The 17,271-nt window shown below is 45.6% G+C and overlaps 1 protein-coding gene across 3 annotated transcripts in view; it reads right to left on the bottom strand.

Annotated features, from left to right (window-relative positions):
- Positions 1–7,395: 7,395 nt before the first annotated feature.
- MMT (methionine S-methyltransferase) overlaps positions 7,396–17,271 on the bottom strand; it is an 83,009-nt gene continuing 73,133 nt past the window's right edge. For all 3 annotated transcript variants that reach the window (XM_086525594.1, XM_086525595.1, XM_086525596.1), the window contains one exon: positions 7,396–7,886. In XM_086525594.1, the coding sequence (XP_086381720.1) occupies positions 7,584–7,886 (303 nt within the window). In that variant the 3' untranslated portion in view covers positions 7,396–7,583. The remainder of the gene's footprint in view (positions 7,887–17,271) is intronic.

Raw genomic sequence — 17,271 nt, 5'->3', positions numbered from 1 at the left:
ACTAGAGATTTACTTCGCCGTGTATCGACATGTATGCGGCTTCGTTTTCCATTAATGGTTTTCCATAAACAATTTTGGACATTTGACATTTTCTCATCGACATTATAGCGATTCGTGGTCTTCTTCATGTGGGTCAGATATTGAGCTTACTAGACCCTATGGCGTCAGTGTAATGTCTATATGTTCCATCACATTCATGTAGATCCATTCCCGTTCTTCAAGATTTCTCCTAGGAAATCTTTATGGTTAGCCTTGGAAGTTGGTGATATTACTACAGAGATACATCAACTCTCCCATGAATGCTTTTAGCCAGATTGTAAATCCTGAAAGGAAGGTTGTCATGTGCATGTGCGTGCAAGGAAGAGGGAAGAAGAAGAGGAGAGAACACGGTTTGGGGAAAACACGCAGCTATTAGTATCTCAGCTTGTGTCATTTTATTGTTTTTTTTTATATAAGAGAAATGTCAAACATTTAGTGGAGTTAGAGTGTATAGGGAAGGTACACACGAGTTGGTGGCCGTAGCGGCCTTTACCCAACAATCTCCCACTTAAAGGCCAACATGGTTGTAAGTGGCGACTAAAGCTAGTATGTATAACCGTGAAGCACAACAGCCTCACCATTGTACAAAACTTCTCAAACCTACACCCATTAAGTGAGATGATACCTCACCTCAATGTGTTTTGACTTGGAATGAAACACAAGATTCCTTGCCAAAGCAATGGCACTCTGACTATCGCACTGCAAAATGGGAACCTGTTGGATGTCTAAATCTCCCACTAAAGGTGCCAACCATATAGCTTCCTTGATGGCATCTGACACTGCAACGTACTCAACCTCTGCAATAGAAGAATACGTACAATCTTGGAGAGATGATCTCCAAGAAATGGATCCTCCTATAAATATAAAAATGTAGCCAGTTCCTACTATCTATGCAAGCCGCATATCTGCATCCATGTAACCAATAATAGATGCATCACTATTGTCGAAGTGTAAACACCTGCTTGTACCCTTCAAGTATCTGAGGATGTGTTTCACCTCTTTTCAATGTTGCTTGCCAAGATTAGCCATATACCAACTAACCACTCCCAATCCAAATGCAATGTCTGGCCTTGTAGCTACCATAGCATACAAAAGACTTCCTACAGCTGAAAAGTATGGCACATTTGTCATTTTTTCTCTCCCAACATCTGACTTGGGAGAATCGTTCTTGCAAAGTTTTAAATATGATGGTAGTGCGATACTCACTACCTTCCTCCCTACATATTGAAACGTTGTTAGACTTTGTGGATATAGGATTCGTGAGATAACTCAAAAATGCCTCTTTTCCTGTCTCTCTTGATACGCATACTAAGAAACCGATTTGATTTGCCCAAATATTTTATAGCAGAGTTTTTGCTCAACATTTGATTCAATTTGGCAATCTCCTCAGTGGACTTTCCTGCAATGAGCATGCCATCTACATATAAAATAAGAAAGACTAGAGAACCATCACTGAATTTCTTTGTATACAAGCAGCGATCCTCTTGACTCCTTCTAAAACCATGGGACCGCATAAAAGTGTCAAATTTTTTTTACCACTGCCTAAAACCCTACTTTAAGCCATAAAGTGCTTTTTGGAGTTTGCATACAAGATCCTCCTTGCTAGGTTGTTCAACACCTTCAGGTTTCAACATGTAATATCCTCTTCTAAATCTCCATGAAGGAATGATTTCTTCACATCCATTTGGACAAGCTGCATGTCCTCTATGGCTCCTAGGCCAAGCACCGTACACAATGGAGTCATCTTAACCATTAGCGATAAGATTTCATCAAAAGCAACTCCCTTTTGTTGCTTGAATCCCTTAGCAACCAATCTAGCATTGTACTTAAGCTTAGGATCATCACATGTAAACTTCTTCTTGTAAACCCATTTGCAAGGTAAGGCAATTCAAACAAGTCCCCCGTCTCATTGTTCACATTTGAGTTATACTCAGATTGCATAGCTTGCTCTCGCTTCACACTATCTTCCATTTGAATAACTTCTTTGTAACAAGTAGGCTCATCGCAGTCATTGACTAACACAGTCCAATCCAGACTCAAAATGCTCAAGTGCACAAAACACACACATAGATCTCCTTGCTGCCTGACTACTGGATTTTGCTCTCTTTGGACCACTACTAGTGGTAGGAACATCATCAGTAGATTGAGTTGGTTTTCTCAAATTTGTGGAGGTTACATCCTCAAATATAACTTTCCAATATTCGACCTCTTTAAGAGGTTGTCTATGTATTTTTTATTCATTGAATATCACTTGTGAGCTACGAATAACCTTTCTTGATTTCGGGTTCGAGAGACGATATCTCATTTCTCCATTTGCACCATAACCAATGAAGATGCAATTGTGTGATTTGGGATCTAGCTTTTGCCTAAGCTCTTTGGCACATGTGAGAATGCCTCACACCCAAATACATGTTCTCTATCATAATTGGGCTTCTTGCGAGTCCACATCTCCTGCAAAATCTTGAAATTCACCGAGCAAATGCGATCTATTGATGACTTGTACAACTATCATAATAGCCTCTCCCCAAAATTCAGGTGGTAAATTTGCCATAGATAACATGGTTGTGACTCTTTCTTGAATCGTGTGATTCATACACTCAGCAACGCCATTTTGAGCAGGATATACGGTGTAGTAAACTGTTATTGAATCCCTCTATATAAGTTCTTGAACTCTGTGAAGACACTCTCCACCATTGTCAGTTCGAAAAGCTTTTAGCTTTTTACCAGATTGGTTCGCAACCATGGCTAAGAATTTTTAAAATGTAGCAAACACTTTGTCTTTCCCCTTCGCGAGGTAGACCCACACTTTCCGAGTAGGTCGTCTATGAATGTCAGGAAGTATAGTGCTCCCCCTAGATTTGTGTGGCATAGGCCCACATAAATTGCTATGAACCAAATCAGGGATTTTCTCAACTCTTGAGCGAGGAAGTTTGCTTAGTTTGCTTACCATAGATGCAATACATGATGCATTATCTCTTGAGGAACCTTTCACTGATTCAAAATTGCATAATGCATTGCTTTCATTGGGCCGCTGACGATCCCCTGGTTGGGATGGGCTTACTGTGGAGTTCTTTTTTTTTTTGGGTCTCTGAAAGAACCGCTACTTTTCATGATGAGGAGAAACAAGATTTGCCAGTTTCTTGGAAAGAAGGCTTGCTTAAATTGTTGCCCAAGTAGGCACTTTGTGAGCATTTTGCGCATTGGAGATCGATTACGTTGATGCTTGTAGTGTATAAGATATTGGCTGAGTTGTTGGTTAACCCGATTAAGGATCATCTTTTTGAAGGAATACATCGAGCTCAATATGGTTTCATACCACGTCGTCAAATCAATGACAACTTGGCCAATGTTCTGATTGGCATGGAATATGCAAAGTACACGCAGTTGGATGTACCTGATATAGAAAAGGCTTTTGAAATTGTGCAATGGGACTGCATTGCAACCACGATGCGCTGTCTTGGGTTTGGTCCTAAATTAGCCAATATTGTTTATTTCTTGTATGCTCGCAGTTCATCTTCGGGGCTTCTTGACGGTGAGTTGATAGATTTCTGGCCTCTTGGTTGCTCGATTAGACAGGGTTGCCCCTTGAGAAAAGGGGTGCCTTTTGGGTTGTCCTCTTAGTGCATTGTTGTATGCCATTCCCACACACCCTTTGTTGATGTATCTAGATCACTTGACTTCTGCTCGTTGTCTTCATGGCCGGCAGTTATTGTCGGGGCACAATTTTGTTGGGCAAGCTTATGCTGACGACTCGTCATTTACGCCCCGTAACTGCCAAGCTTATGTTCGGATTATCATGGAAGCTTTGGACCTGTATGGGCTTGCGCATGGTCTTGGAGTCAACTTTCGTAAATCGAAGCTTCTCCCCCTGAATTCTTGTGATTGGCATGAGATGATGTGGCCAGGAGAGATTGTTCCTCCGAATGTGATTGTGAGGCATTTGGGGTATCCAATCGGCTAGAATGTCACTCTTGCTCAAAAAGTTGATTGGGCTATGCAACGTTTGAATGCCAAATTGCATTATTGGAAGTTGTCTACATGGCCCATTGCATGTTCGTTTGAGAATTGTCCAAAATATCATGATGGCATATGTACAATTCTATTTACCGTTGTTGTATTGGCCTCAACATTGTCTCGCTTTGCTTATGTCATCGATTTTGTCTCATTTGTGGCGTACGCATGCCCACAAAAAAGGCTTGCATTTGATGTCTAGGGAGAAAGTTTGCACTCCCAAGCGCTATAGTGGACTCAAAATTTTGGACTTGCATTGGCATGTTCTTGCCCGGAAGTGTGTTGTTTGACTCTCGTGCAACAAACTCGGCCGTGGGCTCTTATGTTTGCCTCCTTGTGTCGACATGTTGTTACTTCCTCCTTTGGCCATTGGCAGCCAGGCCTTTTGGGAGGTTGTGTTTGGCAAGATGGAAGGGCGTTTCCCGGATGCCCTATCACCTACAACCTCATTGTTGATTGGAAGGAAGTTACAATGCATTTGTCATGGCAAGGTCGACAGCAGCAGGACGAGAACTCGCTTTGATTAGAGAGTCTTCATTGGAGTCGGATGTTCTCTCTTACTTTGGTCAACCACTCGCCTCGCCAAGCCTATTTTCTCTCATGTCGTGGTCTTCGAGTGGCTGGTGACGTGATTGATGACGCGGGGTACACTTTCCAGTTTCCCTTTGCTGCTGGTCGGTTTGGATTGGGTATGCATTACCGTCAGGTTTGGAAACAGCTTCAGCACATGCTGGCTGACTTTTTGCATGTTCCGCCTCTGCTGGTTGGGGATCGCATGTCTGATTGGTGTTTACTCTATGTTGGCCAGTAAGATTTATGCTCGTCTTGACTCAGCCCTCGATTGCTGATCATCGTAATGCCTTGTGGTCAATGCACAAGCCTGCTGACATTTGGTGGAGGAAAGCGTTTTCTTGAAGGAGAGATTGTTTCTTTGGCGATGCTTGCTTTGAGTTCTTCCAATGGGTTCTTTTCTCAGTGCGCATCATATCTACTACTCCCGTTGTGTTTGTTGCTCGGCTCCAGAGGAGACTGTTAGTCACCTCCTTTGGGATTGCTACATTACTAGAGAATTTCTTCGTGGTAGAGCAACAGCCATGCGGCTCCGATTCCCCTCAATGGTTTTCCATAAAAGGTTTTGGGCTTTCGGCATTCTCCCACCATCCGCACGACTGTTTGCAGTTTTCTTTATGTGGGTTAGATTTTGGGCCTATTGGACCCTGTGGCGTCAAAGCAACAGATGCATGTTCCCTCGTGCTGATGCAAATCCACTTCAATTTCTCAAGCTTTCCCTTAGGCAATCCTTACGTTTTGCCTGGGAAGTGGGTGATATCGCTTCAGACATGCATCAGCTTGCCTGTGAATGCCTGTGAATGCTTTTAGCCCCTTTTTCGCCAATGAACACTTCAGTGTTCACGATTTGCTCTTTTCTATGGGTTTTCCTCACCTTGAGGTTTCCCACTTGTAAATTAATCCCAAAGATTTACACACACAAAAATGTGTGTGTGTGCGTGTGCATGCGCGCTGCACACACACTTCTCTTTCTCTGTTGTGCTACAAAAGCTCCAACCTTTGCTAGCACTACTGCTCCGAGCTCTTTCAGAATTCAGCACTGCCAAAAATCTGTGAGCTCCCAAGCTTTTTAAAAGCTTCTAAGGTTCTCCACTTGAAATCCAGCGCTGTCGAGCTGCTTTTACTTAATTTGCAAAGCTTCAATCTGCTCGATTTCTTCATCTGCTCATAGTGCTTTGTACAAGCTTTGCTTGGCTTAGGCCAATGTCCCCAAAGCGTTTTTTAAAAGCTTCAATTTCTACAGATCCTGCTGCAATTGATTCTCTGCAGATCTCTGTGGGCTGAACCTTAGCTCCTCCCCTGCCGTGCACGCACCGGAAAGGCAGGTCGAGCCGAGAGCTCCTCGCTCCAACTGATCCAGATCGGCGAGCTTAGACACCGAGCTCTGTGGCCATCGATCACATGTGAAGTGTCACCGCGAAGCTCTCAAAATCATACTCCGTCATCGTCACCAAGGCTCTCATACCAGTTGTCAGCACGCAATGCATGCATGCATGCAGGAAGGGGAAGGGGAAGAGGGGAAACGACACGTTGTGTGGGGTGGAGCAGAGTGGCAAGAAGCACTCACTCCTTATTCCTTTATGTATATAAAGAATAAGTGAGTGAGTAAGTGAGATCAGTGGGCGGTCGGACACTGGACGTCCAGCCTGGGGCAAAGGCATATCCGCCTTTAACCCCAACAGTAGAAAGGCCTCAAACACATACTAATCATGCGAGCAAAAATCTTATACAACAAAGACATGAGAGTGATCGGTCCCCCCCCGACAGAGGGACGATGCATCTCCACCTTTCAAGAGAAATGGATCCTGAAGACATGGTGGCAAGCATCTCTTGTGTCAATATGTGTTGCAAGCCAGAAAGACCAGCCACTGCCTCACGCATCTCCTGCAAAGTGGAAGAGGCCTATAAATGATGGCACGTAGCCTCCGTAACCACTAGCTGAACATGAGACCAAACCTCCTCTCTGGAATGTAAAACATCAAAAATCCACTGATCCGCAATAAACTAATGCTGCAAATGACCCTGCCTATGTCAAGGACCTCATCAGCATCTATGTGCAACCTATCTGCAAAATCACACAAGGCCATAATAGAAGTCCCCTTGGGACTCTCCCTGAAATATGCAACGAAATTCTTATTCATCCTATCCACTTTGGATAACCGTGTTGTCACCAAAGCATGAGGGGCAAATTCAGATTTCTCTATCCAAATGTAACTAAGAGTCTCTTTGGTGTCAAACTCGTGCTCGCCCAAAAACTCATCGAAAGTCCTGAAGTTGTCGGCGTATAAATCCCAACCAATCTTGTAACTCTCATTCTCTACAGGACAGATCTCATTAGGAATCTCACATTGACCATTGCACATAGCCAAATGTGTGGCGGGATCTATAGAACTGGAAAATAACCAAACATCCTGAAAGAGAGCGATGGCCCTTACCTTGCTAGCTCACTCATTAGCATTTTCACATTGACCATTGTACATAGCCAGATAGGCATGGTTTGTAATTAGCATTCCATGGCTCTATTGATTCTCTGCCAGCAATCTCAGCTCTAAACCTTAAACCCTAAACCCTAATTTGCTACTGTAATTCATCATTGCGTTAAAAAAATGAAACAAATTAATGAGTGGTTTCAAGTGCAAGCTACAATCACCCTTGTGCCTGTCACATGTTGATTTGATATTACTTAAAAAGTGTACATATCAAATAAGATGTCTGTAAAACCATTTTTCACATTTTAAAGAACTATGAAACCTTTTATTGTTAACAATCTGGATGGACCCTTGCAAGTACTGAGTGACATTATGAATAGTAGTGCCAATTATCAAAATGAAAATCACATGAAAAGGCCATAGTGCAGTATATAGTAAATTGTATTGATTGACAAAAACTGAAGAAGCTGTTTAGTATTGGGAAATTATTCTTGTTAGGGTATGAATTAAATAAGCCGACTCTTTCTGCATCACTCATAGATTGCCGACTTCCTTCATCTTCTTCAAAGCATCCAAACAATTAAGAAAATCCTGTTCCTTGAGAGAGAAGCCAAACTGACAGTATCCAGGAATGCAGGATGAGCTAGTATTACTGAAATGAAACTTGGTAACATCTAAGATTGCCTTCATGATGTTGCTGCTGCACAATTCTATCTCTGTTGTCAATCCGTCCAATTTCTTGTAACAAAATTTCTTCCCTTCATAAGCAACCGGACGAGCAATTAATGATACTCCTCCTGAAGGCTTCACAGGCTCCCAGCCAGAATCTTGCAGAACCTGCATGAGCTAAAAAATAAGGATAACGGAAACAAAAAATATCCTAAAAGCTAACAATATATATTTATTTATTTATTTATATATACCATAAATGTTGAAACCACATCAACAAGCCTAAAGACAATGACCCCAAGAAGAGGTTGTTGGCCTCCTAAGACTGGGGTAGGTTGAGAGTGTACATATAAGAAGATAGATAGATTGAATTATAAGGAGAGAGAGAGAGAGAGAGAGAGAGAGAGAGAGAGAGAGAGAGAGAGAGAGAGAGAGAGAAATGAAATGAAATGTTATATTAACGTCTTCAAAAGGCCAAATTGACCTATGAGACCAGAAAGTTACAATGTGGTGGATCTGATACAAAGTCAGAGTAACAAGATAACAAAATGACAGAATGACAAAATAAAATACTATGGAATCCTAAACTGCTAGGTGTGAACTTAGCAGCTAAACAGCTAGCTGGGATAGCTAGATCACAGGAGATCCAGCATCGGTCGCTAGCGGATCTCATCAATCTCCTCCATGGTCAGTAGTCTGACCGAGTCGTGCATGTCGAGCCAAAGTGATCCGAATCCTCTGATGCAGCCTCCGTCGATGCTGTGTAATCCTCCACAGTCGTGGGCATCTGGATCTCCCCAGCTCAGTCGCTCGGTCGATCAGCATGCCTCTGGTGTAAAGCGACGAGCTCTGCTGTGGTGGTAACCCCTTCGGGTGTCCAGTGGCAGCTCTAAAGAAGTCTGTGATATGTCTTTGAGACTATAGTTACCAGGAACGGGAAACCGGAACAGGAACGGGGAACGGGAACGCGGAACAAAATGCCATTCCCTGTCACGGGTACTCATGTTTGAAACACGGAATGGGGATTCGGAACGGGAACTTGGAATGGGAACGGGGAACCGAGACCTGAAAACGGCCATTCCCTGTTACTATGCTCTGAACAAGCAATGGAAGCGGCATCGTATCTCGTAGTAGACGGGGCAGTGGCATGTGTAGTGCAACTCTGTCTCAGGCTCAATGTCACACAGGGGGCATGTCCTGGCCTCTGCTGGTACTCCACTGTATCTCCCACTCTCGATCCGCAGTTGGTGTGAAGATGTGCGTATCTGGCCAATAGCACATCGTATCCCATGTGACAAGTGGGTGTCCATGTATCTGGGCCTCGTCACAAAACCATCCTCCATAAGCTGGAGGAGATGCTCTCTGTAGAAAGCCATCTTCGTGCCCAGCTCCTCTACTGGTTGTATCCATGGCCTCTTGGTGTCTAGCTGAGTCAAGGCCTGGCGAATGAGCCTGGTGATCTCGGATTGTGTAACAGTCAGAGAGGGAGCATCCAGTGAGTATTGGGAGGGAGGCAATCTGTCTATGCTGAACCCATGCGCCTGAAACCATGATGTCATCTCCCCATACCAGCATGTCGTATCTCCTTGCATGGCTAGCTGTCGAGAGGACTCAAGTGCAAGGCGTGCATATCTGTCTCTGGGAAGTTCACACATGCGGTGTATGAAGGAGACAGATCTGGTGAGCACCTCAACCACTAGTGGGGGGGCAGCTAGCTCTGCTCGTACAATAGCACGTGGTACTGAAGCCTTGGTTCTAATGAGCTGCGAGATCATAGAGACCAGAGGCTTCTCCATGTCCCCCCTTCCATCACTGCGGCCTGTCCTCCCGTGATGATCCAGTGAAGGTCCCCAAATCTCAGCTGCATAAAGCAATGCAGAAGCCACCAAAGTGTCAAAGAGCCAGAGCTTCGTCCGAGGCTCCTGAAACTGAACCTGTGAACACATCTTTTCCAATCTACCCAATGTTGCATGGGCTCCGGTCAATCTAGTCTCTGTTGCCCTCCTCAATGAAAATGCTGGCCCACTAAAAACCACTCCAAGGTAAGTGTAAGCATCTGTATATTCCACCTTCTCCTGGCCGTATGTGAATGCGGGCGCTGACCTCCTGATCCACTATGGGGTGGTATTAAATACCATGACCTTGGTTTTACCAAGGTTGCCGAACAAACCACTTTCCTACGCAAACCAATGCAAAGCATCCAAGTGACGTTGCATCCCCTCCGGAGAGTCAGAGATCAACACAATATCATCAGCATATAACAATAGTGGAATCCATGTCCCTGCCAGCTGTGCACCTCTATCACCATCTCTCTCAATTTAGTCAAAAACCTCATCCACATACATACCAAATAGAGTAGGAGAGAGCAGGCAGCCCTGCTTCACCCCAATAGTGGAGTAAACCGGTGTGGATAGACCCTCTGGGGTGCGTACATGCCCCACTACTGACCTGTATAATGCCATGACCCCCCAAATGAGCTCTGTGGGTACTCCCATCTGCTGTAATCCGCGCATCAATCTAGCTCTGGGCACTGTGTCAAATGCTTTGCGGAAATCCACAAAGCTACAATAGGTCCGTCTCCCACGCGATCTGCCCTCCTCAATGATGGCTCTGAGTGTCAAGATATGGTCAAGAGTAGAAAAACCCCTCCTGAAACATGCTAACCCGGCTGCGCCTATCCCCTCCCTCTCTGCCCATCTACTCAGTTGCTGCTCAAGAATAGATGCGTACGGCCATGCCAATGTGTGTCCAATCATGATAGTGCGATAGTTCCCAGGCTCCATAGGGTCTCCCGACTTGAAGATAGGTACAATAGTAGATAGGCTCCAAGTATCAGGCAAGCCCTCACACATGGCATGGTTAAACATAACTGGTAGAACTCTGCTAGTAAATCTCTGGCATGCGTGAAATGCTCAGCCACTAAGCCATCATGATCACATGCTCTCCCAATCCTCATCCTGTCAATGGCCTTCCTCACCATCTCAGCGGTGAAAAAAAGCACATGTGTGTGGGCATGGATCGAGGGGGTCGGGAAGGGGAGGCTGCTCAAGAACTGTGTACAGAGATGATGCATACTGGCTCCCAGCCTCTGTAGAAGTGATGCAGGGGGGAGAGTGCTCATGAAAGAGCCACCATGCCTCACGAGAAAAGAGAGAGGGAGAGAGAGAGAGAAAGAAATGAAATGAAATGTTATATTAACGTCTTCAAAAGGCCAAAATGACCTATGAGACCAAAAAGTTACAATTGGTGAATCTGATATCATGTCAGAGTATGGAAAGTACAAAGAACTAACAAAGAAAAATTAAGGAAATGAATCTGAAGCTCATTCGAGGGGGGGGGGGGATAGGAGGTTGGTGGGTTCAGATGAAATCTCTCATCGGTCGCTCTCAAATCTCATCCACATCCTCCATGGTCAATACTCTGGTTGGGCGTCTTGCATGTCGAGCTAGAGTGATCTGTATCTTCTACTGCAGCCTTCGTCAATGGTGGGAGACCACGAGTGCTGCAGCCTTCGTCGATGGTGGGAGACCCCTCATGGTCGTGGGTGTCTGGATTTGTCTCCATGGCTCGGTCAATCAACGTACCTCTAGTGTGGGTGGACTCTGAGATCTGCTGTGGTGACCGCTCCTTTACCTCTCCCCTGGCTTGTGTAAAGAAATCTGTGATTCCTCTCTGAGATTGTCTCTCCCCTTATGTCCTCAGCAAGCTCTTCGTGAGTCTACGTATCTCTAGTAGAAACAATCCAAGACATCTCTGATCCTCGTATCTCATGACTCTAGAAAATGGCCCGAAGCCCTCTCTGAACAACAGTGGAAGCGGCCGCGTATCTCATAGTACGCCAGGCAATGACATGTGTAGTGCAGCTCTATCTTTGGTTCTAAGTGACATAGGTGACATATCCTGGCCCCTACTGGCACCCCTCGAAATCGGCCAATCTCCATCTGGAGCTGATGTGAGGATGTGCGTATCTGCCCAATAGCAGACCGTATCCCATGAGATAAGTGTGTATCCATGTATGCAGGCCTAGTCACAAAACCGTTGTCACGTGACACATCCAACCCTATCTGTCAGTGGACAAGCTACAGCATGATCAGGGTTCAGTTCAATCAAGTCAGTCTAGAATAGGAAGTGATCGAGCACTTTTGTGAGTCTGTTCGCAGACCGTGCATGTCCAGACACTTAGACACTTAGATTAGATGCATATCCTATGGTTGCACACAGCATGACTATCAGATTCCAGTCAGATCCCGTCAGTAGCATTTTTACAGTACATAGGCCTATTTTCCGTTATTTTGACTTTTGTTGGAAAGTAGGTAGCGCAATTTTGCTACGTTTGTATAAATAAAAACCTAGCGCTAGCACTTTCTGGCAGAAGAGACAGCAGGAGCACCTTGCTCAACAGGCAACTTCTCAGCAAGACCAACACCCGCAGTAGCCCTACCGTTTTCAGCCATTTGAGGACCTAGCGTTTTTGCATCAGATCAGCCTTGGCGTTTTGTGCACAGCAGATCAGCCCCGGAAGATTTTCAGCCCTAGCGTTTTGCATCCGCATCATACACAGCGTTTTGCAGATTCTCTGAGAGATGGAACCTCAAGAAACACCAGCGTTTTCAGTTTTCAGCCCTTCGCACTCGCAAAAGAACCCCCGAACCTCGCAGACCTCACCTTCCCACAGCAGTTCCTCGCCGCACGGTCAGTTTCCGCAAGGTTTACAGTTCAGCCCGGAAAACGCAGATTTCAGCATCTGCGTTTTCAGCGCGTTGTCATCGACATCGTCATCGACATAGAGTCAGAATTCAGCAGATACAAGATTTGCAGATTTCAGCCATTAGTGTTTATAGATTTCAGCCCGTCTCGTCGTCGTCAACATCGTCGGCAAGTCCAAGCATTCTAGAGATTTGTGCAATCATAAGTAGACCGCCCTCGCTATAGAGAGTGGGGCCTTCGGAGGAGGGTTTTACAACGTCTCTGGTGTCGTATTCTCTTCTCTATCTCTCAGTCTCATGCACTTCCATTCACTGTGTCCATTCACTTTGTTTGTGTCCATTGCACTCTCTCATTAAGAACGGAAGGCTCTCCCTTCCATAAGAATGAAAAGGAACCTTGAGCACAGTTCGGAGCACTCATCTTGAGCAAAGTTCAAACGTTCATTCCGCTGCACATTACATTGGTATCAGAGCTTTGGCAGTGTTCTTTATCACTCAAGGAAAAAACCACAAGAATTTTTTTTGCTTGTAGAGGTCGCACGAACCCAAGTTCACTTGGGCGTGTCAATTCCTAATCGTGTTTTTGAAGAGTGACAGGAAACCCAAGAAAGAAGGGCTTGTCCAGCCTCCCCTTGTGCCTCTTTTCACTCATTGAGAGAGGACGTGCACTTAGCGGCCGGCCAATCGACGTGAGGTGGGAAAAAGCACCTTGGTGTGAGCGCAAGGCCGCCAAGGGGGGCACCCGCGGAAAAGAGCAGAACTCGGGTGAAGAGAAGATCCTTCTCTAACACACATTGCAAGAGAAAGAAGAACCTCAAGAACCTCAAGACCCGCAAGAACCTCAAGAACTCAAGAACCCCAAGAACCAAGACCCGCAAGAACCCAAGTTCCTCGTGAACTTACGAACCCAAGACTTCAGTGGATGGTCATCACTCGAAGCGGAATGGATACTTTGCTTGGAGGTGATGAGCATGCGAGAGGGACGAAGAATTTTCCCCACCAGGAGGTTTTTCCGACCCTCCGCCTTTCCCATCTACGCCAAGGATTGCATTAACTCCTATGGAGGAGTTGAAGCAGTTGTTTATGGAAAGAAAGTTAGAACGCGAAGAAAGAGAAGCAGAAAGAAAGGCCTACGAAGAAACAATGGCAACCATAGATCGTGACTAAGAAGAAAGCGTGGCAGCTATAGAGCGTAAGTACGACTTGGAAGCCAAAAAAAGTCGAGCCAAATTGGATCGCGAGAACAACGAAAGACAAGCAACATTTGATCGCGAGACCAAAGCAAGACAAGAACAGAGCGACCAACACATAAAAGAGTTCTTGCGACTCTTTTCTATTGTGCAGGCTTAGTTTGCACAGATTCGGGAAAAGGAGACTCTCTCAGTCTCTTCTTCTCCAAAGCAAGACACACAAGATTTGCATGATGATTTGGATGATAATGATAAGCATGATGATTTGGATGACAATGACAAGCATGATGATTTGCATGATCAAGATGTGATTTCTCACAAGCATGATGAGTTGCATGAAGATGATGTGATTGTTCACAAGGATGATGTGTTACTTGATACTTTTTCTAGCGAAGATAACCTCATTGCAGATTCGATCAATCACGAAGAACCGATCTTGGCTCTCGAGTCGAGGTCCACAGACCCCCCACAGGAAGATTCGATCAAACACGAAGAATCGATCTTGGCTCTCGAGCCTCGGTCCAAAGAACCCCCACAGGAAGTACTATGTGTTCGAATGATTAGTCAGCACGCATTGTACAAGTGTTTCATTCATGATCGTTTCCTGTATTTTCGTCAACGTCTTTATGTGATCCCTTTTCCTAGGCATGACATATTGAACGTTGAGCACGTTTCCCTCATGAATGAGCACAAATGTATGCGGATTTTTCATGAAAAGCTGAAAAGTATGCATTCAAGGAAATCACATTCCATGTCTCTTCCTTGGCACAACACAGTTGTAGAAAGAGCACATGAAAGTATGAGCACCAAGCATGGGCATTTCCGTTGTGAATTGAGACAGTTGATTGCTTTAGATCAGAAGAGAAAGATTCGATCTCATTGTTTGCGTGTGTGTGGTGAACGGTTTGGAACTCTGTCTCTTTGTTCATCTACATTGCATGCAGAGTCTTTTAGCAAGAGAAGATTTTTTCCAGTCACTTTACATGGAATAGGTTCATGGTTTTGTGTTGGAAATGGTTTCAAGAATTTTCAGCCATGGAGATTCTTGAAGAAGGAAGAAGTAGGCCTCTAGACGAAGTTGAAGCATCGAAGGAGCCACAGAAGCCTTTGTGTCGCTTTCGGCGCGGCCCAAAGAAGCAAGCATTGCAGACCTTTATAAAGTTCAAGTACCGCACAACCCACACATCAAAGTGGGCCGGCAAAGAGTCCCTCCCAGGATTCCGAATGCTATTGGCGATCTCCCTCGACGCCATACAGTTGGTACCAGTACCTCACTTTGAAAAGGAGGGGATGTCACGTGACACCATAGTTACATGGGACGGCGGGTCGAGGTCGGGAACGGGGTCGCGACGGCAAAAGTCAGGAAACGGGGACGGGGTTCGGAACGGCAAAAAAAAAAGAGTTTTTTTGGCATTTTTTGACCTACACACATGCCACACACACAGAGCATCACTTTGACCATAAATTTACACTAAATAGATCAAAGAACACGAGTCATATAGGCTGAAATGTGCTAATAAAACATCGATGATCGATGGATACAAAATGAGAAGTGCATGCCACAAGGGCTCAAGAGTCAAAAAGCCTAAAGGACTTAGGACAAGCCTGAGGCCTCAAGGATAACAAAAAGTACAAAGGGCTATGTAGTAGGTAGAGTCATAGACTCAAGAGTCTAGACTCGAGAGTCGAGTGATCAATGATCATCAAACTCAAGAAGTGCTCGCCTGCTGAATCTCCACATCGCCGTCGTAGTCGAGGTCGTCAGCGACGTATGAGGGCTCCGGCTCGGGAGGCTCGCATTGAGGCTCGAAATCCTCCTCTAGCTCCTCCAAAAGAGTATCGGCCATAGATGGATTCTCTTGTGCCATCTCCCACTCAGTGAAAGGATCTGCCTTGTGTGTGACGCTCTTGGCAAGCATGCGCAAGTTAGCGCTCACAAACACCAAATCATTGGCCCTCTGAACCCCAAGGCGATTCCTCTTCTTAGAGGCAATGTGGCTGTACACACTCCATAGTTGCTCCAAGCAACTAGTGGTACATGCTTGGCTAAGGACACGAACAGCCAAGCGCTGCAAATGTGGGCCATCTCCTCCATAGTCCTCCCACCACAAAACCGAGCCAATCTTGTTGCGATCAAGCTGTGCATCTACACATCCATAGGAGCCCTTCTTTTGCCTGTAGTTGAGTAGCTCGTCTCTAATCTTGCGCCTAATGTCACTGCTAGGCTCAAGGCGCTCCAATGCAAGCCGCCATCCTTTGCTCACCTCCTTGTCGGTCTCTTGACGCCTTCCTTGAAACTCAGGGTCAAGCACATAAGCTGCCGCATGAAGTGGAGAGTAGTATCGATTCCACCTCGACTCACACAAGCCATGAATCTCCGCATACTGAACAGGGTCAGGCACAAGCTTCTCAAGTGCCTCTATCATCCGATCCATGGCTTCGTAGACTTTGCCAATGCATGGCTGCAAGCCATCCACCACTCGAAGTAGGTGTAGAATAGGCTTGACCATGGCGTCAAGAGTCTTCACCTCCTCCCACCAAGCGGCGTCGTCGGCCCATTCTCGGCATTTCAATCCTACTGCTGATGTAGACTCCGGCATGGCCTGGAACTCATCACTGAGAAAGAGGCCCCTTAAGGCTCCGCCACATGTAGACAAGCGACCTAGCATAAGCCAATTGAATGCAAATCTTGTCTCTGAATATTTGAGCAAAGACAAGTGGCTCCTCTTTGAGAATTCATGGCGCACTTTTTGATGGTTGAGCACAAAGGAGACAATTCGAGAGGCATCACCAATGGTGGGTGAAATCCATGACAAGTTCCCTATGTCCTTGAGGAAGTTATTGAGGCAATGCGCCATGCAAAATGTGACATGGATGCTGGGATACATACCCTCAATGATAGCTCCGACTGCCCTATTTGACGCCTCTCCATCTTTAACCATACAAAGGACATTCTCCGGGCCGGTGATCTATGGTGCTTGTCCACTCCGCAGCAAGCATCTCGGCGGCCTTGCCACTATCGGATGCATCATGTGACTCCACAAAGTACATCTCCCCCCGAGAGTAGGCCACCACCCCGTGGATGGACCGCTTGCGGGTGTCGCTCCATCCATCTACAAGAAGAGAGACGCCATTGGTCTCCCACAAATCCTTTGTTGCTTGGGCCGCTTGCTCCACAGCAAGCTTCTCTTTGTCAAGGAGGGTGGTGCGAAGCCTCTGCATGACCATCAAATACCAGTCACATCCCATCAGTAGCATTTTTACAGTACATAGACCTATTTTCCCTAATTTTGACATTTTTCACTTATTATTTTTAAGTGACTTTTGTTGGAAAGTAGGTAGGACAATTTTGCTACGTTTGTATAAATAAAAACCTAACGTTTTCAGTTTTCAGCCCTTAGCACTCGCAGAAGAACCCCCGAACCTCCCGCGGTAGTTCCTCGCCGCACAGTCAGTTTCTGCAAGGTTTATAGTTTCAGCCCGAAAAACGCAGATTTCAGCATCTGCGCTTTCAGCGCATCGTCGTCGCATCATCGCCATCGACATCGTCATCGGCATAGAGTCAGCAAATACAAGATTTGCAAATTTCAGCCCTTAGCGTTTGCAGATTTCAACCCGTCTCATCGTCGTCAACATCGTCGGCAAGCCCAAGCATTG

This window comes from Adiantum capillus-veneris, chromosome 12 (assembly GCF_014529385.1).
Source record: "Adiantum capillus-veneris isolate H3 chromosome 12, ASM1452938v2, whole genome shotgun sequence".
NCBI classification, from domain to species: Eukaryota; Viridiplantae; Streptophyta; class Polypodiopsida; order Polypodiales; family Pteridaceae; genus Adiantum; species Adiantum capillus-veneris.
This window is presented reverse-complemented; position numbering and strand designations above follow the sequence as displayed.